General features: G+C 35.3%; 2 protein-coding genes across 2 annotated transcripts in view; one reads left to right on the forward strand and one right to left on the reverse strand.

The window, feature by feature from the left end:
• LOC106135266 (leucine-rich repeat-containing protein 15) overlaps window positions 1-27,516 on the reverse strand; it is a 69,887-nt gene that overhangs the window by 25,937 nt on the left and 16,434 nt on the right. The window lies entirely within an intron of this gene.
• LOC106135273 (lysozyme) lies at window positions 1,695-21,041 on the forward strand. The gene is made up of 5 exons (XM_013335523.2): window positions 1,695-1,742; window positions 2,520-2,665; window positions 5,470-5,558; window positions 17,936-17,999; window positions 20,812-21,041. The coding sequence occupies exons 2-5, from the start codon at window positions 2,521-2,523 to the stop codon at window positions 20,943-20,945; spliced, it is 432 nt and encodes a 143-aa protein (XP_013190977.2). The 5' UTR covers window positions 1,695-1,742; window position 2,520; the 3' UTR covers window positions 20,946-21,041.

The following is a 27,516-nucleotide window of genomic DNA, read 5'->3' on the forward strand; positions in this document are numbered from 1 at the left end:
GGTCTGCTAAACTGTATTTGTTTAACAAATATTTTTGTTTATTTTTTAAAACTAAGACAACGTGAGTCGTAGGCGGGTTTAAAATTGTGTCTATATTTTTTTTATTCGTTTATACTATTTTATTGAATGATGATTAATTATAGTAGGCAGACCTTAAACAGCTTCCAGTAGGAATGATGGTGAAATATTGAGGAGGATGATGATAGATAAGGTAAATAATTGAAAATTTGATAGGAAATGTCCTTTCTCCATCTATATCTGTACCATTTTGTAAATTTAACTAATAGCAAATGTTATAAATATACCTTGATATTATTTTTAACAAGAACGTCCACGACCACTTTTGACATATAGTCACGTCTTTATCCCTCGCGGGTTAGACAGAGCCAACAATCCTGCAAAGACTGATAGGCCACGTTCGGCTGTTTGGCTTAATGATAGAATTAAGATTCAAATAGTGACAGGTTGCTAGCTCATCGCCTAAGAAGAATCCCAAGTTTAAAAGCCAAGCTATCCCTTAATCGCCTTTTACGACATCCAAGGGAAAGAAATGGAGTGGACCTATTCTTTTTTTTCTATTTGTGTCGGGAACCACACGGCTTAAAAAGTCTCCACGGCGAAAGAGATAAAATCCAAGTAAAGGCTTCTGCTCAGTCTCTCATTTAAAATGTCCCTTATCTCTTTATCTTACCTTATTGTTCTCCGCGAACTTAAACCTTGCAAACATTTAAAATTTCACAAAATTGAGAATTACTCAAAAATCACTCAACCGAGTTTGATGTGCAACGAACTGAAAAAATTCTATTGATCCTACATTAATTTTTAATCAGACCATTGGTTGAATAATTATCGCATAACAAACATACAATTAAAAACAATATTTTTGCCCCAAGTTGATTGGTAGAAATTAGTACAAAAAAAAAAGTCAACAGGCATTTACAAAGTCTACACTGCAAGCAATGTAAACACAACAAAAAGTTCCCCAGTACAGGTCGTGTATTCCCAAATTGCCCAAGCGCAATCCATCACGATGTTAAAGAAACTTCGCCGACTGTACATCAGAGCACAAATATTATTCAGTAAAATATCCAAAAACAAATTCTGGCGGTGTTCGTTACGTAACTTGCTCTCATCTGAATAGTCGAGGGGATGAAGAATCAAAATTTTCATTTTTATTATACATTTTTTTAAATACTTTTGCTACCTTTTTACCTCATTACCTGTGTTTTTTTTTCTGTTTTTCTTTTTCTTATGATGCAACAAAGAGTCTATCTATCTACCTATCTAGGACCAGTGTGAAGGTTAAATTCTAATTTCAAAAATTGAGAATAAAAACATTCAAACTTATTTAATACCAAAAATTATTTTGACAAAAACACATTTATTTATTCCAGAAACAAACACATTTTAATGCTGTGTGGTTCCCGGCACCTAGGATAGGACCACTTCATATCTTTCCCACGTTTATCGTGAAAGGCGACTAATTGAAATGCTAATAAACCTGGAATTCTTCTTGTAGGGCTAGCAAACTGTCAAAATTTAAATTACACGTGTTAATATAACACCATATATTTTTTTCTTGAATGAAAACATGTATATCCCCTGGCGTACATCTCCAGTACACGAATGCATAAAGGCTGCTCGTCCGGCCTAATTGAGTTAGTAGTTGGTGCTTGTTGCGTCGCCGCCCTATACTTCGTTTCAAAATGCTCTTCTTCGGTGTCATGATGCATCGTACAATGGTTAGCATTATGCAAGTGAGCCTTTTATAACTTTTGACGTTTGGAAGTTTTAATAATGAAATTGATATTTAACTTAACTATTATTTAATTTTACTGTTTTATAAGAAATATTAGCCTTCTGAAAAATGCGATAAAATCAAGCACCTTTACTGAGAAATTTCGAACAAAGAACAGATACCCAATAAGAAGATCGTGTATTCTGAATTACAAAGGCTTTCTATGAAATACGGTACACAGAGCACGGCACGCCTGCCTTGGCTGAGGAAAAAATCACTGGAACCGGGTATAATTTAAACAAGTGCTACCCTGAGTAGGTATCACAGCCGACCATTGTATGCAAAGTTGTGTGATCTCTTATGTTATATCTTATGATTCTCTCTCTTATGTTATATCTTATGATCTCTTATGCATACATACATATGTATGTATGGTACGCAAGGGATATAGACGTGACCATATGTACATCCATATGTACATACATATGGTCACGTCTATATCCCTTGCGGGGTAGACAGAGCCAACAGTCTTGAAAAGACTAAATGGCCACATTCAGCTATTTGGCTTAATGATAGAATTGCTATTCAAATAGTGACAGGTTGCTAGCCCATCGCCTAAAAAAGAATCCTAAGTTTGTAAGCCTATCCCTTAGTCGCCTTTTACGACATCCACGGGAAAGAGATGGAGTGGTCCTATTCTTTTTTGTATTGGTGCCGGGAACCACACGGCACTCGGCACCATCACGGATCTCTTATGTTATATCTCTTATATATTTCCCAGGATGCTACGGCCATCAGTACCAATGTTCCTCCTCCTGTCTCTGACGTTGATGCCGGCCTGCACCGGCCACGCTCGCACCTTCACGCGCTGTCAGCTGTACCAGGAGCTCATGAGGTACAACTTTCCGAGGAGTCTTATACCCCATTGTGAGTATACAAGTTAGTCTTACAAATAGCAGGTAAAACAAGAAGATTCCATACTTTTGAATTGAGAATACCTTATCTAAGAAAACATAGGATACGCCTGTAAACACACGTACATATGCTGATAAACTTATTCGAAGGCCATTAGTTTTCAACTAGAAATACACAGAGATAAGAGAGCATAATCCATCCGAAATCTCTTGAAAAAGATATAAACATCAAAATTGTAGATATCTTTTAAGGTCGAATTCTTAAAAACTCTTACGGGAGCAAACTCCCAAGCGACATAAGTAAAAACAATGCAAATTGCACGTTATATTAAATTTCATCGATTTTAGCACACGTTCGCCGTATTTCATCTAAAATTTTGCCAAAGTTAGAGTCTAAGTAGTTGTTCGTACAGCGCCGACATAACAGAATATTAAGAGAACTAACAAACCATTAGAGCGTGCTACAAAATAATACTGAAAGCAGGTGAATCTTGCGTCTAACTCAGATTTAATGCAAGTTAACGAACGCGATCTCTTGGGCTTACCTCGGAAATGTTACGCTGTAGATCAATATGTCTACAGAAATGCAGTACAAGTAGATAAGGAATGAACTTGACAATTAACAAAAAAAAATATACTTCATCCGCAATCAAGAAATCACACAAATCAAGTACCGCGAAACCAAAATGTTTTACACTTAAATGATAGTTGTACTGATAAAAGCATTGTTCATACAGCATTTAGATCCAAAAATTCCTGCTCTGATCTTCAAATTCCTCCATTTATTGGTCAGAACTAACCGATCACTTAAACCAAAACGATCTTTTTGCACTTCATTTAGCTCTTTATTTATCGTTAAGTAAACTTAAATCCTTTTTCCTCTTTTTCCTTTCATTCTATCTAGCATCAAAAGCACTAAAATAATTAACGTGCGTAATCATTTCAGCTATGGTTCTGTCTTCTCATTGTTTTGTGATCACAGTGTCAGGTCGGTAGCTAAAGCTACGCTTATGCGGACGTGGAATGCAGCGAAATTACGTTGAGACTAGAAATCATAGTTGAAAATCATAGAAGAGATAGCCACCATTTCGGCGTATCAGCTCTTTGAGAGCCATGTTAATTAGCATATAAATGTTTATAACTTTTACAAACAACCTATCTTATGACTGTTTTTGGATTACATTGTAGGTTTCTGAAAACTGTTCTGTTAGATGTCGGTTGTCCTGCGTGAAAATTGAAATCTAGGCAAATAGTAGCAACAATTAAGTTTCAACGCTAAAGTTGCAACCCGTTACCACAAACGTAAAATGTTCCTACTCATAGTAATCTTCCTCCTGGTAGTAAAATCGGTTTCATACTCCTGGGCCTGGATGCATCTTGGTTTTCTTACTTTATTCTTTACTATTTAACGAGTTATATATTTATACCCGAGTTTTAGAAAACAGCCCTTAAGATTTCGTTGAATTTGAAACATAGTTTGAAAACTGAAGAAGGTACGCACGGCAAAAACAATCGGTACGATCATATGGGTCACCCAAGTACTACAGATTAATACGTGGACAAAAATCCTCACATAAAACGAAATTTATTCAGTCCAAAATATTCATGGCAATAATTTCAACTCGATTGCTGTAAAATCAGAGATAAAGTACCGGTTGCACTGAATTCCCGGGAAAATTAAATCTCTTGTGAACATGATACCCAATCGACGAGTCGACGACCCGACACGCCTAGGTCGTGTCAACCCCGTGCAAGCAATGCTGTCGTGAAATATGTTGGAACTAACCTTCGATAATTTCTAGTTGTCAAATCTTTATTTTAAAGTAAGGATAAGCTTAGAACTTGCTTGGGATTTTTCTTTTAAGCAATGGGCTTGTTAGGCCGTAAGTTAAATTTAGGTGCTGAGTCTTAAGACGATTGGCTCTGTTTAGTCTACCACGTAAAACATAATGATGTGATCCTATATGGATGTGTAATTTAGGAAAGTTATACGAGAAACTAAATACATAACAGCCTAACGTAATATTTCTATTCAATGATTTTCACAGCATGTAATATGATTTCACTAAAATTCTGCCTTTACACCCCAAGTTTTGAAGTGAACAACGGAAATCACTATTGATAAAAATGCATTTTTCATTATTTTAGAATAGCTTTTATTAATAACTTTCCCATCTAGAAAATACGATGTTATAACAGAACATTTTGCGTTTAAACACAACATCCAATTTCCCAGGTAAACTCGTTTAAATTTCGGTAACAAAATTTCATATTTCGCCGCCATTGGGCGTGATTTTCAAATGGCGAATGGAGTGATTTGAATCGTCAGTCGTATTAATTTGAATAATGCGGATTATACGCCAACTCGCGCCTTCAGACAGTGTCAATTAAAGGCTCTAACAATTTAAAACTTAAATGAAAGGGGATCCGGAATGTTTTGTCATCTGAATGTCCCCTTTTTATGCAAATACAAGATCTTTCTCCAGAGTGAAGTTTCGCGCCACTGCTTACTAAGGGTCGGCTAGCCAGCGATTCATTTGGTTTGCGGCCTCCTTAATGTTATTATTCGAATTAAGAATTTGAAAGTCGACGAATTTAATTTACTTAAACAACTGGCCGTTTTAATGTACCATTTAAAAATAAACTTGTTTCGGGTTGTTCGCATTTCAAATTTGCATTTTGATTAACCGTAGTGAGATTTTAAGTTGTTGTTCTTGTAAAGGCTGGAAAATTTTACATTACTTTCTGTGTAAATTTTAATCAACGTACAATGCAAAGTATTAATTAATTTGTGGTTTTAATATAATATTTGTGCAGGGGTGTGCCTGATCGAGCATGGCAGCGGTAGAACGACCGAGAAGGTGACTAGCCATAACAACTCATATACAAGTTACGGACTTTTTCAGGTACGTTTCATTTGAGAATAAAAAGATATAGAAATCTGGTGTCCACATCAGTGTCATGACAGCATGAGATGTACATTGTATACTTTCATCGAGATAATTCGTACTAACAAACACTTACATTATTTAAGCTTAGTTAGTCAGTCGTTCAATTATCAGACTTTAACAAAATCTTATGTAAAACACATCATTTTAACATCAAATGTATTCCGTACTAAATTTTGCATGCATAATAACGACCATATCATTAATTTAGGTATTTCAATCAGACGGTGTGACATATTTGCATGATTCCACACTAATCAGCGGGTGCGACAGTGCCACTCTAAATAATGGCCGGAAACTTGCTGAATTATACTGATACGCATTATCTGTACAACTGTACAGGCAATGTTATTTAATATTATTTAAGCTATAATTCGTATGGGGATCTGATTTTGTTCATGATTTGATACAGGTTATAAATAAGTTGACCAATTTAATAACCGCTTGTAACTATTTAGAAAAGGGATCTTTCCTAGTAATTAAGCCATCTTGTTGAACATGGCGTTTTAGCCTTTTTGTGATTGTTGACTCTGTCTACTCCGCAACTGATAAAATCATAATACAAAGTATATTTTATATGAGTCTGTATGAAAGGGAGTCCCCTGTTACGTCCGTCTTTTGCGATAACTACTGAATTATTTAACGAATTTTCTTATAATTTTCGCTGATAAGAGCATAAAAAATAAATATAGTTATTTTGTGTATTTTCTTTTATCTATGATCTAAAGATGTCAAAATTTCTAGGTACCACGTCGTCAATAATTTCTTTTTTTTTTAATTTTATGGAAGCGGCAATAAACAATGAGGCTGACCTTAAACTTTGCTTAATGTTTTTACAACATTCAAATTTGCGTTACACAGACAACTAACTTTAAAACCAAGAATGCAATAGAATTTCTAATTAAAAATGTATTATGAGATACGCTTTTTCGCATCCATCTCCTTAAATGTGAATTGGAGAAATCATACACCAAATAAATAATTATTAATTTACAGTTAAAATAAAAATAAGATTGTATCGTACATATGATGGAATGACATACATACATACATACATATGGTCACGTCTATATCCCTTGCGGGGTAGACAGAGCCAACAGTCTTGAAAAAACTGAATGGCCACGTTGATGTTTTACAACATGTTTTGCATACGCGTTTCCCCGCCCCGGTTTCACGCGGGCCTTTATCATGGCAATACCTAGGAGTGCCCGAGTTTCAAACGATTTACAATGCGATTCGTTCTCCCAATTGGACAGACAGACGGGACACTTACAGTAGTTATACGGATGACGTAGCCTTTGCGGTACAGGGGTGCAGTGGCCTACTTGCATTCAAATGAATGCGAACAGATCTGCCCGTATGGACATCCGCTTTGAGCTATCAATACACGTCTTTATTACCAACGGGTGAGACAGAGTCAATAGTCACGAGACTCGAATGTCACATTTAGCTACATGATTAATAATTTACTTTGTTTTTCTTCTATATTATAAGGAGCTTTATGAACAACAAAATACCTACCGTACTGATCTGGTAGTGAAGATAAGTAGCAGCTAGCATACAACTGCTTCTTTTCCGTGCATATTGTAAAAGTCAATCAAGGGAATAGCTGATAAACTTGGGATTTTTCATTTTCCTAATGTTAGTATTGAGATACAAATTGCGACAGGTTGGCTACTAGCTAGACTAGCCCTTAGCCTTTCCCTTACTCTCCTTTTACGACATCCTTGGGAAAGATAGAAAACCTATTCTAAAATGCTGGGAACCTGACGCGGTATAAGTTTAATATAAACTAGCTGTGCCTGCGACTTCGTCCGCGTGGAATAGTTATTTAGGGCATCATTAAAGCCCTCAAGGATGCTCCTTCCACGATTTTTTTCACATTTTCCATTATTTCTTCGCTCCTAATAGTTTAATAGTTGCATCTAGACGTTATATAGCTTAAAGCCTTCCTCGATAAATGGTCTATTCAATACAAAAATAATCTTTCAAATCGAACCAGTAGTTCTTGAGATTAGCACATTAAAAAAAAACAAACAAACTCTTCAGTTTTATAATATTAGTAGGTATAGATAAATCTAAGTGCCTATTTGAACTAAAAAAAATATTCTAATAGAATTATAACCAAAAATATGTACCTACAACTTACAAAAGAAATAGATATGAAAATAAAGTTGAAACGCCTGTGCAATACTGTCTTGCCGTCGTCGGGTCTTCCCATACTCCCTTAGTGGAGTCGGAGTAGATGGGTCAGGGCTTTTGGCCCTCTTCAATGGCATCATCGCTGCCTACGACTGTAGGCAGGTCGATGGGGCGGCCGTGACGGCCTGGGTCTTCACGTCTTCATACACTGGGAGTTCCCATCAGCGGCGGCGTCGTCACTGGTTGACGACGTCAGCCGCAAGGCAGCGAGGGGAGGGTTTCACCCGACGTCCCGGAGGGAGCGGAGTGGAGCGGCGCGATGCCGCGCAGGTGGCTGTGTGATGACGCGTCTGCCCTCTCGAATATCTAGGTTCTCCCACTTCAAGTCCCTGAGCATCGTCGAGTTCCGCACGTAGCGCGGGGCTCCGACGACTGCTCTGAGACTTTGGTTCTCTTGGGCTCTGAGTCTTCTCCTGTTGGTCTCAGAGCAGAATGCGTACCACGCCGGGGCCGCGTACGTGAGGCGGGATCTGACGTACGTTTGGTAGATCCCGAGCTTCATCCTCAGGGGGAGGCTGGAAGAGAGAACTGCGTGAAGTCTCCCCCTGGCTGCCTTGGTCATGAAGCTTGCGCTCGCCTCCCGCCCCTTTTCTACCCTGCCTCCGCTAGCCGCGTCGAGCGTGGCAACCGTTACGCAAAAATAATCCTTATAGCATGATTCAGTATTTACGCGCGATGGCTTGTTAGGGTATTTTATTTCATGTATAAGTTTGGTGTTTCTATACCGATTTCGATGATTCTTTTTTTATTGAATAGGTACTTATATAAACTTTTAAGAATTACGAATGACTGTGAGTGTTATTGGTATTATAAACATCAGAGTAAAGAAATATACTCAGAAATCTCCGAACTGCTAAGCTATTAGGCATTACACGTGTCGTTGTGAGTCAACCATAAAAGATAGACTTATGCTGTCTTGGGATATTTTTTTAATAATTTTATGTAGTATGTTTCCGTTATACATGGTTTTGCTGTATCTTTAACCATTAAGGCTGCACACGCGACGGCAGCTTAAAAAATCAAGTATCTTCTCCCGTTTTCCCAACATTTCCTTTCACTGCTCTTCTCCTAGTGATTGTAGCGTAATGAAAAGTATACTATAACCTGCTCAGGAGTATGAAGAATAACTGTACCAAGTTTCGTTAAAATCCGTCAAGTAGTTTTTGTTTCTATAAAGAACATACAGACAGACAGACAGACAAAAATTTTACTGATTGCATTTTTGGCATCAGTATCGACCACTAATCACCCCCTGATAGTTATTTTGAAAATATATTCCATGTACAGAATTGACCTCTCTACAGATTTATTATAAGTATAGATAGATTATAAAATGAAGCAGTACAAACCAATATTTTACCAACTCATGTGCAAATTCTCCAACATTATAGCGATACGATGCATTCAAATCACAGTTCTAATGTGGCACCCGAAACCGTCCTGTATTGAATACATTTGCATGGTTAAAATGATTTGCGACACACCAATCGAAATATTGCTAGTCCTATCTAGTATTAGACGTAAAGTTTAGAAATGTAATACATACATACATATATTCACGTCTATATCCCTTGCGGTGTAGACAGAGCCAACAGTCTAGAAAAGACTAAAAGGCCACGATCAGCTATTTGGCTTAAAAATTGAGATTCAAATAGTGACAGATTGCGAGTGCATTACCTAAAGAAGAATCCCATGTTTGTAAGCATATCCCTTAGTCGCCTTATACGACATCCGTGGGAACGAACGAACGAATATTTTCTAGTAGAATCCAATTACTGTTATAAATAATACGATAATTGGATGAGCACATAATTTATAATCATTCGATTTGGAATATTATATTAATCACATATAAACTAATGGTCCTCACTTGCAAATATAAATAGTTATGTGGTTTTTCAAATTGCATTGTTAAATTGCCCTTATTTTTGTGTTTAATGCTCAATCGTTATTATTAGGTGTGTAAGTAGATAAAACAGGAATTTATTTATTTTTATTAAGGAGATGTTACACATAAGCGTCTCATGAAAAGCTTCTTGTTTTTCTACTAAGAAAATACCTACGTGATTTAGAACCCGTTTTTTCTAAGGATAATGAACATATTGACAACAAGGCTATCATATTGAAGTTGTGAGTGAGCCCCAGTATCGAATTTTCTGTTACATTATGTAACATAATGTAAAAAGTTTACGTAGTAAAAACATGGAACGTTTGTATTTTTGATTGAATTAAAAACAAGCATTACCGACAGTGATACCGAAGTTTGTAACCTTAAGAAAGGGCAGAACTTCTTACATTTCGTTCCTTAGCGTTTTCTTCACCATTAAAACTGTGTGCAAAATTTCAGTAAAATCCGTTTAGTGTCTTATTACTTTAAAAACTTAGTTACTACTTCTTCTTAATAAAAAGATGTAGTCCCTGCCTACATCTCAGGGAAAGAGGCGTGATTTAATGTACGTATGTAAAATAAACAACTGGCTCGGTGCAGGTTTTCTCACCGTAAGAACGTTCAAATAAGTAATTTTAATATATTTTTTTAAATTAAGTATATTAGATACTTAACATTAATATCCACATCGAAACCATTACACACGGTCTAAAGTACACTTGTTTGCACATAATTAATATCGCACCGAGCTCTAATGTCAAATTAATTCTAATTACAGTCGTAATTTAATTGACGTTAAGCGGGTAACTGAATTATTCATAAACGTGTGATATAGATGCCTTTGGGTAAGGCTAAGGGACGATCTCAGAGGATTCCTTATGAGAAAATAATAGGCAGGTCACAGTTTACTGGGCTTTTGTATATTTTGTTGCTTCAAGTTCAATATGGTACAGTCAACCGCATACCAAGGTACCCTGCATGAAGCTCTATTATGGGTAATAGAGGCGATTTTGCAGTAAATTTGGGTAAGTTGATAAGCTGTTGAATGTACTAGAAAGTTGATAAGCTGTTGAATGTACTAGAAAGAATATAAACTCTGTAACATACTTGCTTCTTGTGCATCCTGGTATTAATCCCGGTAACATAGATACCTCTCTGGAATGGAACATGGATTGTTTGAGTCAGGTTTTTACACGAAGCGATTTCTATCTGACCTCCACAACCATTGTTTTAGCCATATTTTTTTATTTGTTTTTGAGACTAATTATTAAATATATGTATTTTTATTTATTTTTTGCACAAGTATTTATAATAATAATCTAATTTTGACGGCTTCTGTGGTGCAGCGGTAGTACGCTTGTCTGTGATACCGAACTTACTTCGAGGCTAACTCAATATGTGTAATTTGTCCTCTATATACATATATACATATATAATTGAGTACGCTCAGATAAGCGAGTGATTTTAATAGTATTGATACCATGGAAGGTGCCAGTCATCCTTTGTCACAGTAACTCTGTAATAAATTCGATCGGATCACACACACACACCAGAGTTCCTAACTATTTGTCATAGAGGTGATGTGCGTATTTTGTATCTATTAGAGTGCACATAACTAATTTACGATTTTCACAATTCAAACAAAAAGCCTAATACGCTAAAAGGGTTAGCAGTGGTATGACGAAATTCTGTATGCCAATTATTAATGATCCGCTTATTTCTTTTTATTGCATCCATTTCTATTAAACTTTGGCATACATTAGACTTACATATGACGTCTGTGGAAGTTCATATATCTCATGTTAACCTATCCCGATAGAACCACAGCTCTTCTTCCCCCTTCGTCGAGTCAAATCCTTAATTATCCTATGACCACGATTCTGGATTGGGTCAACTAGGTTTTGACACGAAACGACTTCTTTGACCTCCGCAAGCTTTGCAGGGGAACGTAAACCATATTGAACCATGGTTACACATCCGGTTGCCTGAATGTGCAGATGTACTCGTGATCCAAAATAAAGCACATAACTCAGAAGATCATACCTACCCATCAGAAATACCAAGGTAGGATTTGAACCTGTGCCTCCATGCGCGTCATGCATTAAATGTTGCATTTTACCGATACGCAACCTATGTCCAATAAGAATTCTATCATAGTGGTACACAATTTATTGGTGCACCAAGGTGCCAGTAATTGAAGTCCCACTATACGACTGGATAGGTCTCGAGTAGCGATTTGCATTGTCACCGATTCGATTCTCGTTACCTTGCGGCATGCGATCGATTCGAATCTATTCGAAGACGTGCGATCCTAGTGATGTTATTGTGTCGATACTTATTTTTGTATATATTTCAAAGTAGCTTCGAGTTCTTGTTATTTTACAGCATGCGATAGACTAGTATAAATTTTTTTAAGATAAAGTTAAAGTTTTAATTTTATATTTTTGTGATTAATTGTGAGAAATAGAAAAAAAAAAAAAGCACCACTCCATCTCTTTCCCATGGATGTCGTAAAAGGCGACTAAGGGATAGGCTTATAAACTTAGGATTCCTCTTTTAGGCGATGGGCTAGCAACCTGTCACTATTTGAATCTCGGTTCTATCATTAAGCCAAATAGCTGAACGTGGCCATTCAGTCTTTTCAAGACTGTTGGCTCTGTCTACCCCGCAAGGGATATAGACGTGATCATATGTATGTATGTATGTATGTAAATAGAAAAATCTAACGAATAATACTCAATTGAGAATCAACAATGTGATCATCAGTAAAATACGTGCTCCTTTTGATAAGATTATCCGAAACCTGTATTCTTTAAAACCATACACGTTTTAACCACATACGATTATTATTTATCGATAGTTCAAAACTAACACTTAAATGACATAATTTGTAGTCACAACTTTCCAACAAGTATATACTGCAATATGGAGAAAATTGAATACATACATACATACATACATAAAATCACGCCTCTTTCCCGGAGGGGTAGGCAGGGACTACCTCTTTCCACTTGCCACGATCCCTGCATACTTCCTTTGCTTCATTCACATTCATAACTCTCTTATCACGCTGTTCCTTATCCGGTCACTCAATTTCACACCCAACATACTCCTTAACGCTCTCATTTCCACTGCATTTATTCTGCTTTCGTGCTTCTTTTGCCATACCCAACTTTCACTCCCATACATTAATGTCGGGACCACCACGCCCCTGTGCACAGCCAGTCAGTCAGAAAATTGAATGTTTTATATTAATAGACATATCGACATATACCTGCCCCCAGCACTAGAAGACGCGTTCCACTGTGCAAATCGAAGACCCGATTGAAATCGGCGGTCGGTAAATAAGGTCGCGAGCTAATACTTTATCCTGAGATTGCTAATCTCAAGACTTGTCTGATGAACGCACACGTGGTGTTTGCTTACGGAAATGATCTTAAGGATGATATAGGTTTGGTTTGGAAAATTGCTGAATTGTTTTCGCTTATTTCTCTCTATTTAGATTCTTCATTTAAATGATAGCAACTTGCTAAACGTGGCTTTCGCCTTGGTGTTTTTACAAGACTATTGAATCTGTCTGCCTTGTCAGGGATAAAGAAGTGTATGTTGTAAATATTGATAGAATTGGGAATAAGTGATGACTCATTCATATGGGAATAAACTCGTTTCCAAATTAATTATTAAAAACCTGAAAAGTTTGTGTGTTAACTGAGAAATTGTAAAAGAACATATTAATTACAGATGATCATCCGAGCACACGGCCCACTGCGCTGATCAGTGGCCCATTTCCCTCAGATTAACATGGCCGGATAATATGCCTGTAGTTTAATATACATACTATTAGATTAATCGTTTAAACGCGAACGCTGTAAAGATGTTAATAGATAAATAGGGTATTTGTTTATGACGTCAATTACTATTATTAAATGATCACTGGAACGAAAGAAAATACAATCGCAGCGACCCTAAACAAATCTAACATATACAGGATGACATTTAAAACAACTGCATCCTTTTAAACATTGACTATACCCATATGGTTCTGAGCCGTTTGAGCCTTTTTAGTATTTAAATTAAACGACATCATTTTTACATTTAAAAAACCCTCAAAAACTACGTCACACGCTTTATTAAAGACCAATACTACAAAAAGAAATTAAAACTAAACATGTAAATAAATGTCTGAAAAATAAATTATTTTTCTAGTATGTCTTTTCTACTAAGATCAAGTAAAGTACAATGTTGTCGAGATCGCTCAGCTGAATGAATTGTGTCGTTGACCTCTGAATCTTACGCGTCGCTTTTCCGCCGGCCGGGATGATATGACGTATTTAGGATCGTGGATTTTGATACTTTTATTTTTTTTCGTACTTTCTGAAATATGAACCGATATTTTTCTTTTAACGTTTTTAAATATCCTTTAGATGAGTACACTTAACAGTTAAAATTATGCAGTTGAATTAAAAGTCACCCTGTATTTCTATTCGTTTTCAATGATATAACACAGTTTTCACAGCGTAATCCCTAATAAAAAAATGCATTTCTACTAGGTAGGTACATGAAGTTTCCTTTTATCCATTTCAAACCTTGTTTCGCATAAATAAATCAATCATTCAAATTCAAAAATAGAATCTCGAATGTCACGGATTCTTGGTTCTATTCAACGATAAATCTCGTGTCGAATTATATGTAGTTGTGATCCGATAAAACCACAGACATAAAACTAGCTAGATATGTCCTTTTACCCATCCTAAAACCAAGCGACTGGTATTTTTTAACTACATCAAAAAGCCTTTGTGTCTTGAAAATATAGTAAAAATATATACGAAACAAATGACACCGAAAAACTAATTTTCGTGTCATTTCACGTACTAATTATTATAAAATCTATACAAGGTCGTTTTTCGTTCATGCCTTGGCCGGGATTCAAACCCGGGGCCTTTAAAGATCGAGCACACCAAAATCAGTGGAGTTTGAAAGAGCACTAAGAAAGACAGGATAAGCCACTTATTTTGACGTTTTTTTTTTTGGTACGGTTTATATTATACAACACTATAATATGTACATATTACTTCGCTAAGTAACAATTTTACCAGATAGCGAAGTAAACAATTGCGACAAAATTCATGGAAAGTGTATTTATCACATTTTTGCTTAACTATTTTCTGTGCTGAATACATAAATAGGGCCTATTTAGATCTATGTCGGAGGGTGAAACCCTATCAGATTGTCGAGACACCGCAATCTGACTCGATTTGACACACACGAGAACAAAACGAACGATTCCTTCGATATTGATATTCACTATTCGAAACGGGTGTAAATTGTTTTACGAATGATTTGATGATGAGATAAATCATGCCACGTCGCCGGAGGGGTAGACAGAGATTACATCTGCTTATTTTTTAATACAGTCCACTATATTGAAATCATTGAAATTTTAACAATATTTCTACACCAGTCAGTCGAAACTAATTGGAAAGAAATCATTTTCTATTATGACCTGATCGAGGATCGAACTTGGGACCTGTCTGCCACTGTTATAAGGATATCACTACCACTGCGCCAATAAGGCCATGATAGAGAATCTGCTTATTCTAAATTATCTGAACAGCACGGAATAGCACTATGCAAAACAGATGACTGACAGTTATTCATTAAGCTAATTAAAAGTTACCTGTGATAATACTGCTGACATGATAATAATTATAATGCATGGTAAGCCTGTTAAATTGAGAAGCCCCATTTATTATAATGTGTCAGTAGGCTGGCAACATTAATGAATCGGTAACCATTATACGAAATCGCGTTGTAAGTAAATTAACTGGGTATTACAATGAGATGTCGATTAAAAAATGGCTGATCATTTCGGTTTGACTGAAATGATATTGTATTTAATTTTTGGTGCTGTGAAAAGACAAAATTTTATTTATTTTTAAATTTGTCTTAAACTTTTTGAAGTAGATACCTACTTTGGTGCCTATTGCATGTTAACAACTAAGAAGTCAGTTTAAGAAATATTTACCTACAGGAACAGCTGAATAGTCAATGACAGAGAAACCTAACTACTTTTTTATAAAAAGCAAAACCATATCAGGGCACAGCTCTCTTTATACGGACTAATTTATGTTATTATAACTAATATAAATTACCAGACAAATTCTCCTCCTCTTTGTCCATTCTACCTCTATAATGCATCAAAACAAATGAAAATGCAAAATACTTATTAATAAATCATTTTGCATGAAGTAGTCCTCGCAAATTGAAATCGATGGCACTACTGATCCAATCCGTCATACGCAGAATCCATATTGTTTATTTTATGTAACTACGAACTTAGTATTGTTACCTACATTATATTGAGAAAAAAGGACTCCCAAACTTTTAAACCTTATTGATAAAGTAAATAAGGAAAGTCATCACAATAGCGATAGTTATAGGCGAGAGTACAACTCGAAAATAAATGAAAGAAAGAAAAAGTATAACTTTTACACTTCATACAACGGCGAACTTATTGCAGAAGAATATAAATAAAATTGTATCCATAGAGCTTTCTGGAATTACCTGATTAAGTCGTTCAAGAAACAATTCGATCTTAGAATGGGTAATGGGGAAGACTGATGGCATTAAAGGCAACTAAGGGATTGGAACCGAAAGGTACGAACGTCTAGGGCAGCTTTTACCATGATCCAATACGGGTTAGATTTCCCTGCAAAGGTTGCTGAGGTCAGGCAGGAGTAGCTTCGTATAAAAACCTAAACTAGCATTATCCAAAAGGGTAAAAGGCCCACCCCAGATTCCTCTGCAGAGAGTAAGGATGTAACAGCGATTAAAGTCAGAAGGAAGAAAAGGTACGCTAGATTTCCTCTCGCACGATGTTTTCCCTTACTATCAGATCATGCCTTAATTTCCCCAATTATTGGCATTTTCATCCGTTCAGCAATAATTACCCATTTCCACTTATCATTTTGCGTCCGTAAAAGCAATATAAAGCGTTCATTTCCTGCAAAGAGCCGAAATGCAAATGGCGACACTTGGTATTTGCCAGCAAACATGTTTTAATTAATTCGCTTATTGATGTCGTACGGCGCCATCAGATTCAATTCGTACGTTTTCGAGAAAGGCTCCACTTGTGAAATTTCAGCGATTTGAAATAATATAACAACTGCTCTATCTTTTTCTGTGCAAAGAACAAAAGCATTAGTTAGTTACATCTCGACTGTATGAAGGCGACTGAAAGACAGGCTCAGGTAGCCACAGAAATCGGGTGGTCGTTGGCGTCCTTTTTAGGTCTGTTATAGCAAGATGCTGGACAATTTTCTTTTTATATGGACAGTAACTGAAAACTCAGAAAAATTTATGGGTTAGCATTTTTGTCATGTCTTGTTTCTGAAGCAAGAAACAACGGCGTCAGGAGAAACCTTGACAAGATCGATCATACGATCTTACCTACCAGTACACAGGCGCTTATCCAACGAATTTAGCAAAATATTTCACAGCGTTAAGCTTTTTTTTTATTAATTGTTTTTTTTTTACGTTTCTGTGGCCAGCCAGTGATTGTAAACTGTCCGTACCAAATGAAACCAAATAAATTGTCAATTATTTATTCACTGGTTAGCCACACAAATGTTAAAAAAAAAAACAATAATTTAATATTTAGTATACGAATAATAAATAAATAAATATATACGGGACAAATTACACTGTAATAGTTTCATTAGTGTTGTTCGGATATTGTACAATGCAATAGTTTCATTACAGTAATTTACAATTATAGTTCATTGTTTTAAAGTTTGTCGCTTACACTGAGGCGTGTCCAGTTCTCATTTTAATTGGGGTATCAGTCCTTTTAGCCTTTTGGCTCCTGTTAGTCTGACTGTCACTGTTTTCGTAACCTGCCTGTTTAAATTAAAAAATGGAGTAAAGTGCAGTATACTGCCAAATACTATTTTATTAATTTCATGATTTTCCTTCTTCCACCTCCTCTCCAAAACTCTTGGGGAGGAGCACAAGGTGCGCCTTTGCATGATCCTGGATTTGGTGAGTCAGATTTTTAAGAAAGCGACTCAAAATCAACCATTTGCAGGAGAACCTAACCCGTAATAGATCATGGTTACACATCAGTAAACTTGCAGGGTTCCTTACGATGTTTTCCCTCGTCATCACGAACATCGGTTAGCACTCAAACTTAAATAACTCATTAAAAAGAAACAGAATGGTATAAATACTTTATAATTGTTTACAGATAAACAACAAAGAATGGTGCAAGAAAGGTAGAAAAGGCGGCCAATGCAGCATGAAGTGTGAAGGTATCTTTAGAAATACTATTCGTCCATTACTTGTTCTGGTTATTGCAAGAGTAAACCAAAGGACAAATGCACACCAACCTCAAAATTTTTGTTACTTTGAGCAGCCAATCATAAAAACCAAAGCAATTTTTTTCTGACCATGTATCATCATCTGTTTACCAAACCCAAAACATGCCTCGCTCTTACCACGATCCCTGCATACTTCTTTGTCTTCATTCACATTAGGGTAATGTTAACTTAATCTGTCATCGGAAAGTCCCTTACTCATTGTACAGCTTACATATCGTATAACCATTTCTAAACTTCCATATTTCTAAACATCACTATCACAGTTCACTTCATCACTATCACTACATATTATTAAGTCTTCCTTTTTTTGTCTGTATGTATGCGCTAATCTCGGTAAGTTGTAGACAGATTTGTTCCTGTTTGAAATGTTGGAAAGAGGGTTTTCAGAAGTAGGTTCATATCTATAAGTTCCACCTGTGCGAAGTCGGGGCGGGTCGCTAGTCCATTTTAAAGAAACAAATATAAAAAGTCTGTTACACTTTCACGCCTGGCTTAACTGTAAACAAGAGACGGAGTTTTGTTTAAATGTAGTAAAATATCCTGAACCAAAAAATAGGCTTTTTTGTATTTCAAATGGAAATATGAGAACTTATATAAAGCAGCGGTCAAAAGCTAGTAGAAACTCAATAAAACGGCACCAACTTTCCTCACACATTATCTAGGTCAACTACCAACTGGGTTCATTATGACCTTTAATTAGAATTATCATAGCAGCACTAATTGCATTGAAACAACGTACGAACGAACAAATTTGCTTATACACATTTGTAATCTCTTGTATCCTTGATTTAATCTCTATACTGCTGTTAAACTGACTTCCAAATGTTTGTATGTTTAGTTTTGCAATCTGGATTTTAGAAGATGATTTTCAGGTTAAGGTAATTTTTTTCAAAAGTTTTTTTTTATTCTGTGATAACCTGACCGATGAGTGAACCCGAGTCCTACACAGGGTATCAATGTATGCTGCTAAGGCTGTAAAATGCACAAAATACAATATTTATATTAGCTATATTTTATTTTAAATGTATTATATCTATATATATTTTGACGACTTTTATAAAAGTATCAATTATTTTCTACAAAAATTAATTTTACGGTTTTTCCTTCTAATTATGTATTACATAATACATAATTAGAAGTACAATCATAGTCAATAGCTTTTACAAATGATTGATCTGATCGATTCGACGAATAAATAGTCTAATCGGAATCAAATTCATAAACATCGAAATATCTCTATTTGATTTCGATCAATTTGGGAAACAGAATAGCAAAATGGAGCTCATGAATCAAAGAGCTATTGAGGCAAAGCTCAAATATGTTAGCCCAGATTGGAAACACGAGGGCTGATTACGTAAAATTAGCGATGAATTTGCAGTCGATCACGCGATCGATTGCTGTAGCCCGAAATGTCTGTTTGAATATTGTGGCATTGTAAAATAATTCGTTTGATGCTATTGTCCAATAAAATTACAAGAGAGTATTACTAGAGTATCGGAAACTCAATTAATTTTATTGTAAGTACTATTTCCGTTTTGAAGAGTTCATGTTTGAAGGAGTTTCTTATTAAAACTTTTAAGAAATAATTTATTTATTAAGCGATATATAGTATCCTATAATAATGAATCCTATAATAATGAATCCTATAATAATAAATCCTATAATAATGAATAATGAATAAAAATTTTGAATTTGAATTTGAATTTTGACATGTAACTCGCGAAGTATTTAGTGAATAATAACATAATTATGTACAATTGTCCTCAATAACTTTTCGCCACGGCGCGGCGTTTGCCCTCGCGGCTTGTAAATTGTTGCCATGTGTTCTTTTATGTTTAAACTATATTCCTACAAAAGTTCACCCAAATCCCTATAGTTAGCAGGTTTTATGTAAAAGAGTAACAAAATACATACGCAGGTATGTACTTAATTCTTCATACTCATACTTTATACATACATACTCAGAATATTAGCAAGAAGAGCGAAGTTCCCCGCTTTCATTTCACCAATGATATTTCGTATTATACTTATAACTACATATTCACTTCCAAGATTTTAAGTCGAATTTAGCGAGACAATCGCAAATCGCAAGGTACAGAATAATGCTGCGGGGTTATTAGAACGTTTAACGTAAATAAATTCCCGTTGAAATACATTCGGCTATGCGCAGGATAAATGAGGCCACTGATTTGACGATAGGAAAGACCAATGATAATTTGATGCTTTTCCGTGCTTTGTGCAACACTGAAATTATATTTAATCTTTTTTCTAATTTTTTTTGGTTATTTCCTTTGTAATTTATCATGCGGTCAATTAAGAATTATAATGTGGCACATAAAGTTTACTTTATTTTTTTTAAAACCACGGCGAGTACAATAATTGACTTTTCATTAGATACATGTCACTTTTAACGAATGACTGTTGAATGTTTCATCATAATTGTAGAAACTTTATCCAAACAACTAAGGAACAAATTCTCCTAAAAGTACTTTTTAGTATATACCTAGTGTGTATGCTTACTAAAACTAAAAATCCCGTTTTTCCGAACCCGTACACATTATCAAAAAATAAGCTTATGTGCTTTTTCAAGGTATCAAATTTCATTTTAATCGGCTTAGGGATTTAACCTTGGAGAGGTAAAAACAAACTGATGTCCCCTTCGCATTTATAACATTACGTTAACATTACCTACTACATAGTAGTAGGGATTGGTTAATACATAACAATTCAAATTGAATTCCAGACCTCCTGAATATGGACCTGGCAGACGACGTGCGCTGCGCAAAGCGGATGTTCGACAGGATGGGTTTCAAGGCCTGGCCGCTAGCCTACTCCTACTGCCAGGAGAAAAGCCTGCCTGATCTCTCTAGATGTTAAGACTCGATAATTTTATAAGGCCTTTCGAAAAGGATAGGGACAGACAAAAATACATATTATACAGAGTTGATGTTTACATTAGTTTTTTTTCACCAAACCAAAAAGCAATTATATTATAAAAAAACTTTCGTAAGAAATGTCAATGTTATTCCGTAATTACTTTTTTTTTGTGTTTAAGCTCAACGTGGCCTTTCATTCTCTAGACTGTTGGCACTGTCTATTCCGTAAGGGATAAAGACGTGATTATATGTATGGCTGAACTTTGTGTTTAATTGTAATTTACTATCAGAAAATGTATATATGGAAAGAGAAATATATTATATGTAGTACAAAACTATATGTAAGTCAACCCTTTTCGAAATGGCCACTTGTCAACTAGATCTAATTAATAGTAAACAATGTGTAATTTTTTTGTTACTACATTTAACGTCACTGCCAATTAAAAAAATGTAGTTTATTAAATATATTTTTTTATATAAAACTTAGTTTGGTTACCGTTATTTACATTAACACTGCCATTACATTTTTTTAAAGTTTTATCGAAGGTTTTATTCAATAAATTATTTTATAAAAATTGTAATTTGTTTATATTCACCCGTATTTTAAAATATGTGAAACATTACGAAAATATATTTGAGGGTTCAACTTGAAATTGCAACAGTAGGTACCTATAGGTACAGATGAAGACAAAATGGATGAAACACACAAGTAGTCAAATAATTTTATGGAGTGGGTCACTTATGTTATAATTTATCCAGATTCTATTCAGCAAAGTTATTTAAACGATAAATTTATACTTTACCTCGTATAAATGGTTCAAATTAGGTATTAGGACGTCCCAAAGTTTACTTTTGTTTGCCTGAAATAGATAGCATAATGCGATAAGGCCGCCATTTGTATATCACCTTAGCATACGTCTAGGAGAAGTTATTTTTGTTAGAAATTATGTGCAATGATTGTATTCTTTCTATCTATCTACTTATTACACACAGCCCGTTTTCCAACAAAAAAAAACACTCAAAAGTCTTTATTATTCACTCGTTTGCTTTTTTTTTTAATCCAACGAAACCATCGTATTTCAAACAATGATAATCTCATTAGGTACCTATAAACAAGAGTGGCTTAATTACACTTCTAGTCAAGTAAGCCATTTAACGCCTGAGAGATTTGTTCTAGTGAATTAACTCCGATGCACATTGTTGCTGCTTGCAATGTGCAGGCGTTCCGATGAAACCCGCCCGGCAAAATGAAGATTACAATGTTTTACATAATAGGTGATGTTTTTTATTTCTCACACGACGGAAAGTCATAAGCCGTAAGTTCCTCATCCGGGCAGGATTACACACAACACACACACTTACACACGAAAGTTGACGAAGTATGTATCATTCTATTGTTTTGGAAAACCAAATAGAATGAAAAAGGTATGGCATATTATTATACCTCATCAAGACTCAACTTGAGAATAATCCTGATGTTTGCTACTAGTTACCAGCGGGGATCTAGAAACCATCGTGAGGAACCTGCATCTTCATAAAACTGGATTTGTAAGTTCCCGTTTTTTCCCTTCTCGTCAATAAACAATCTATGTTTGATCTCGGATAATCAACAATTTTCTTATAAAATTGAATTGTATATTATAGACTTCTCTTCATTTAAGTCTGCATCCATTTTACTACAAAAAACATATTTTTTTCAAACATTCCCAATAACTGACTGTACAAAAACGTCAAGACAGATCGGCATTGGATTCCTTTTTGTAAGTTATTTTTATTGCATCCGACTTTTGTTCCAAGATTTAAAGAGAATCGGCAAAAAACCTTGTGTTGTATTGATTTTTAACGATTAAATTCAATCAGGCGTGATTATCCAGAGATAATAGTGGTAATTAAAGTTGTTTTAACGTTTAATTTTGTTTTATAACTGAATTTAATTATACAAAAACTACTTATCACGTGTGTGAGAAGTTCCTCTATGTACCGCCAAATTTTTTTACATTCCTCTCCAACCTCTTTTCTTTACCACTCTTTACGTGGGGTATGTTACCTTTTTTCAATTGCTTCTGTGACTTGCCATCTCAGTAATCACTCCTTTTCTACTCATACTTCCCACATTCTTCTCCATCTTGTTCAAAATGGTTATTACAAACAAACTAACGTAATCTATACACTCATAGATGTGCAAACAGTGATTGCTTCAAAAGATTAATCTATACAAGTTTTACCTCCAATCTATGCAAACCCGGCAAAACTAAATAACTTTTACAAATCCCTAACCCATAAGCTGCAACAATTTCCTAACCCACACGGCTGAGGTTTACATTTTTAACTGCAAACCTAATCCATAAAACTTTAATCCGCGTACCGAAAAGTCGGTTAAACTCTCTACTCGTTAGGAATTTCAAAGTCCGGATATTGCTAACAGGTACGCTAGTCGATGCCCAGGACTTAGCTCATAGCGGAACTGAGATATATAAACAAGGTAAATACACTTTATATAAATAATTTAATTTACTTAACTAATATTTGTTTGGAGGGTGTGGAGGGAAAGGTCGGAGTGGGAAGACCTAGACGAACGTATCTTGATCAAATTAAGGACGTCCTGGTAAAGGATCAGGTCAAAAGTACCCGAAACCGCCGAGCTTGCATGAAGAGAGTTATGAATGTGGATGAAGCGAAGGAAATATGCAGATCGTGGCAAGTGGAAAGAGGTAGTCTCTGCCTACCCCTCCGGGAAAGAGGCGTGATTTTATGTATGTATGTATGTATATTTGTAAAAATTGAATTTGTAACTTTATTTTTTGTTTGCTAATCTTCGAAAATTATGAACCGTTCATAGAAATCCGTACAATAAGTGCGTGTGTTATAAGGCTATGTACATACAAATCTTGGGTAAATCCTAAGTTGGCCAATTGAAATGAAAAATTTACTTAAATCAAACATGAGTTTAATAATTTCCAATCAGTTTTAATTTATTATTCCCACAAAATATTTCATAGTCACAATAACTCCACTTGCCTGGCATAATTTGACAATTTGTCAAATTTATTGATATTTATCAATAAACTATAGTGTTATCTGAATAACATCGTAAATTTAATATTAAAGAGAGTTCCGTTACTGATGGTAATAGAGTGCGCCCACGTCAAAAAGTTATAGTGAAAATGCTTTCCCACGTGAAATGTGGGCATCGCACATGTGGCGATGTGGTGAAGCGCTTGTAACTAAGTCTAAAGGTCCCTGATTTCCGTCCTCAGTATTGAATGATCATCATCATCATTCTAAGTTCGGGTTACGTCCTCATCTCTTTATAGAGGAGCCCGGAGTCTGCTCGTGACCCCGAGTCTAATGTGAGCAACACAGAAGCGACTCCACTCTGACCCTAGACACATTGCAGGACAGACCCCAACTTGGATCATGGTTACACATACAGTTTTGCCTGAATGCGCAAGTTATCTCACAATGTTTCATCTCGCCGTAAGAGCATCGGCTTGTCAAATGAATACATTTATAACATAGTAAAGATAAAAAAAACTAGAAATAATAATATAAATAGTTCAGTTTATTACGTAAGATGAACATTCAGACATACAAAAAGTCCCCACCAACTCCAAATTCATATGAAGGTTGTTAGAAAACCTAAGGTCGGATATATCGATGAATTTATAATAAAAAAAGCTGGCCAAGTGCGTGTCGGGCCATGTAGGTTAAATAAGTTGGTTTTATTAGTTTGCGACTAAAATTAGTTGTTGCTGCTATTATACTACGGTATATATACCGTTACACAGTAGCAACGGCAAATTTTTGTCGCAAACTAAAATACCCTACTTAAATGGATACTTATATTTTTATTATATTTTCTTTCGAAATTTCTCATATTATGTTCATCCATTATGTTTCTTACACGGTTTTCATAAATTTAATAGGTCCTTTGTTGCACAAAAATATAATTAATTCTTTCAACATCTTTTTTGTCTTTCGGATAATTTTCATTTATTTATTTAAAAACTTCATTGAGAACAGAACTAAAATATTCGAACTTCAAATTTTTAATAGCATTCTCTATCACCGTCGAGGAAATTTCATTCATTCATTCAAACCTTCAAATAGTAGCAAACAGCCAAAATCAGGATTTTTTAAATATCGATCGAACATAAAACAAACGCAACAATAACGAGCGTACACACAAACAAGAATCCAAGCGGGCGAGCAGTCGGACAACGAAAACATAAAGGTTCCTATTTGCGGGATCCTAAAAAGGGACAATGGATGGATGTCACCGCGGCAGGATTCCCACGTCGGCAGGTCGTTGCCACCGGCTGATCGATTGGAAATCTTTTTTGCTATCAATCGCTCGGATGCCTGCCGCCGAATGCCTGGAACACTAACGAACCAGCTTTTGTTTGGTTTGATACCTTCGTTTAAATGCTCGAAAATAAACTACACATGTCACGGTTGAATATGGATGTTCGGTGGTGGTTTATTGGAAAATTTGCATTTGTTCGGCACTTCCGTCTAGTGGGATTTTCTTAATTTTCCTACGCAGAAATAAGCATCACGGAGATTCACAATCGTTGAAATGGCTGTCTTATGCCCTCTATTCTATGGCTAACTTAAGAGTAGGAGAAAGTGAAAAAAAGACCGTGCCTGAAAGGCCGCACTTACGTTAAGTTTACGGTAAGCGGTTTCAATTTCGATGAGTTTGCTTAGACAGTCTAAAAAGAAGAGATATTACATGGGATATTGTAGGACTTTTAGGTTTATTTCAGCTGATTCACAGAATTATTAATAGTTGTACCCTGAACGTTAGTACTATAAATATTTACTAAACGGCAGAAAGGAATTATTAATAAAAAAGAATAAATAAATGTACATCAAAGTAAAGAAGGATAGTGAAAATTCGATGAATGAATTACCTCACTAACACATAACCAAATCTTTAAAAAGTTCTATAATCCCTTGAGCTATACTATAACAATCTTGAGGATGAAAATCTTTTCCCGACCTACGCGGTGTAATTCCCGCCGTAATACATTTACTATGATTGATGTCCTGCCAATATGGTGATTCTATTGAATGACGTCATAATTGAGCTATTGGGGGTTTTCTGATTATGAATTACTTAATAGCTTCCGCCCGCACGTAAAGCGCTATCTGCTTCTTCGTAGGAACCATATCGTAGGTATGTACCAAGCTTGAGGGCTATCTTAAAAATATATTTTAACTTTAAATAGTTTTTGTAAATTTATATCTATTGGAAACTAATAGTCCCATTAACTTCTTTCCACGCGGGAATTTCTATAAAACCTTTTCCTTATCTTCAGCTATACACCAAATAAGGTCAGTCAGTCAGTTTTTTCTTCCATATATCAGATTTAACACATACACTGCAGCTTACCACCCAAAGCGATCACTTAGATATTACTTCTTATTGTTCCTAAACATTTTATGACCACGCTAACACAATTGTGCAGCTCAAATTGGAAAGTAAACGTGGGCACTGAGTGCGTGGGTGACGTAGGTCTACAATGATACTACGGTCCATGGGTTGTCAACCGCTCTTAGTGACAGGAGAAGCGGAAACTCTATACTAATATTTTTCTTACCTCCTGGTGTAACTTAGTTCTTACATCCTCACCTCTAGAGAGGATGGGATGCGCCCTTTGACTATCATCCTGGGCTGGGTTAATCAGGGTTGTCTGAATGTGCAAGTTTCGATTAGTGACTGGACCCACAGAATACAGAGCTAAACCGCTGAAAGATTAGGTGAAATTTCATATTATGTTTGTAACATTGTTACATAGTTTTATCCGAGGTCATGAAAAGGTTACTGATTTTTTATTACTCCCACGATCGATACGAACGTTTCCCGGACACAAACCTCAAATCACATCTATGAGATGAGAAAATAAATCATGTCCATTAAATATATTTATTTTACAAGGTTTTATAAATATCTTTTTAATATAATGTTTGATTACTTGGCACCATGACAGTTTCCAGCATAAAAGCCCGTCCTCAGAATAGGAATAAATTATTATCATTTATTTTTTCTTCCTCCTGTCGTTATTATTGTATTCCTTTATTGAATGATAACTTCATAATTTTCACAAACGAATTGTATGCATTATTTTCGTAATAAGCTATAACATTTTCCCTAAAAAAAAAAATCGAAACTGAAATAAATGTAGTTAACATATGCGAATTCGTTGTTATGTGACAGATTTTTTATTTAACACTTTTAGTTAACAGGTCAAATCACATAAAAAAATTATATTCTTTTTATATTTAGAAAATTTGTAACAATAGCACTCGGATCGAATAGTTTGGTTTTAAATTCACCAAAGTGAGACTATATAAATATTAAATGAAGTAGTTAGTGTCAAAATAAATCGCCTATTTTGCCACTATACTAGCCATCTTATTCAAATATATCATCTGAATAAAGAACTGCCATAACTTATTTAGATGTTTAAAATATAAATCTTTACAGATAAAATGTAGTCCGAGGCAACAGTTTTGCATTAATATTGACGAATCCAAACAAGATTTTCAAGTAAATAAAGACATAG

The sequence above is a fragment of the Amyelois transitella genome, chromosome 26 (assembly GCF_032362555.1).
Source record: "Amyelois transitella isolate CPQ chromosome 26, ilAmyTran1.1, whole genome shotgun sequence".
NCBI classification, from domain to species: Eukaryota; Metazoa; Arthropoda; class Insecta; order Lepidoptera; family Pyralidae; genus Amyelois; species Amyelois transitella.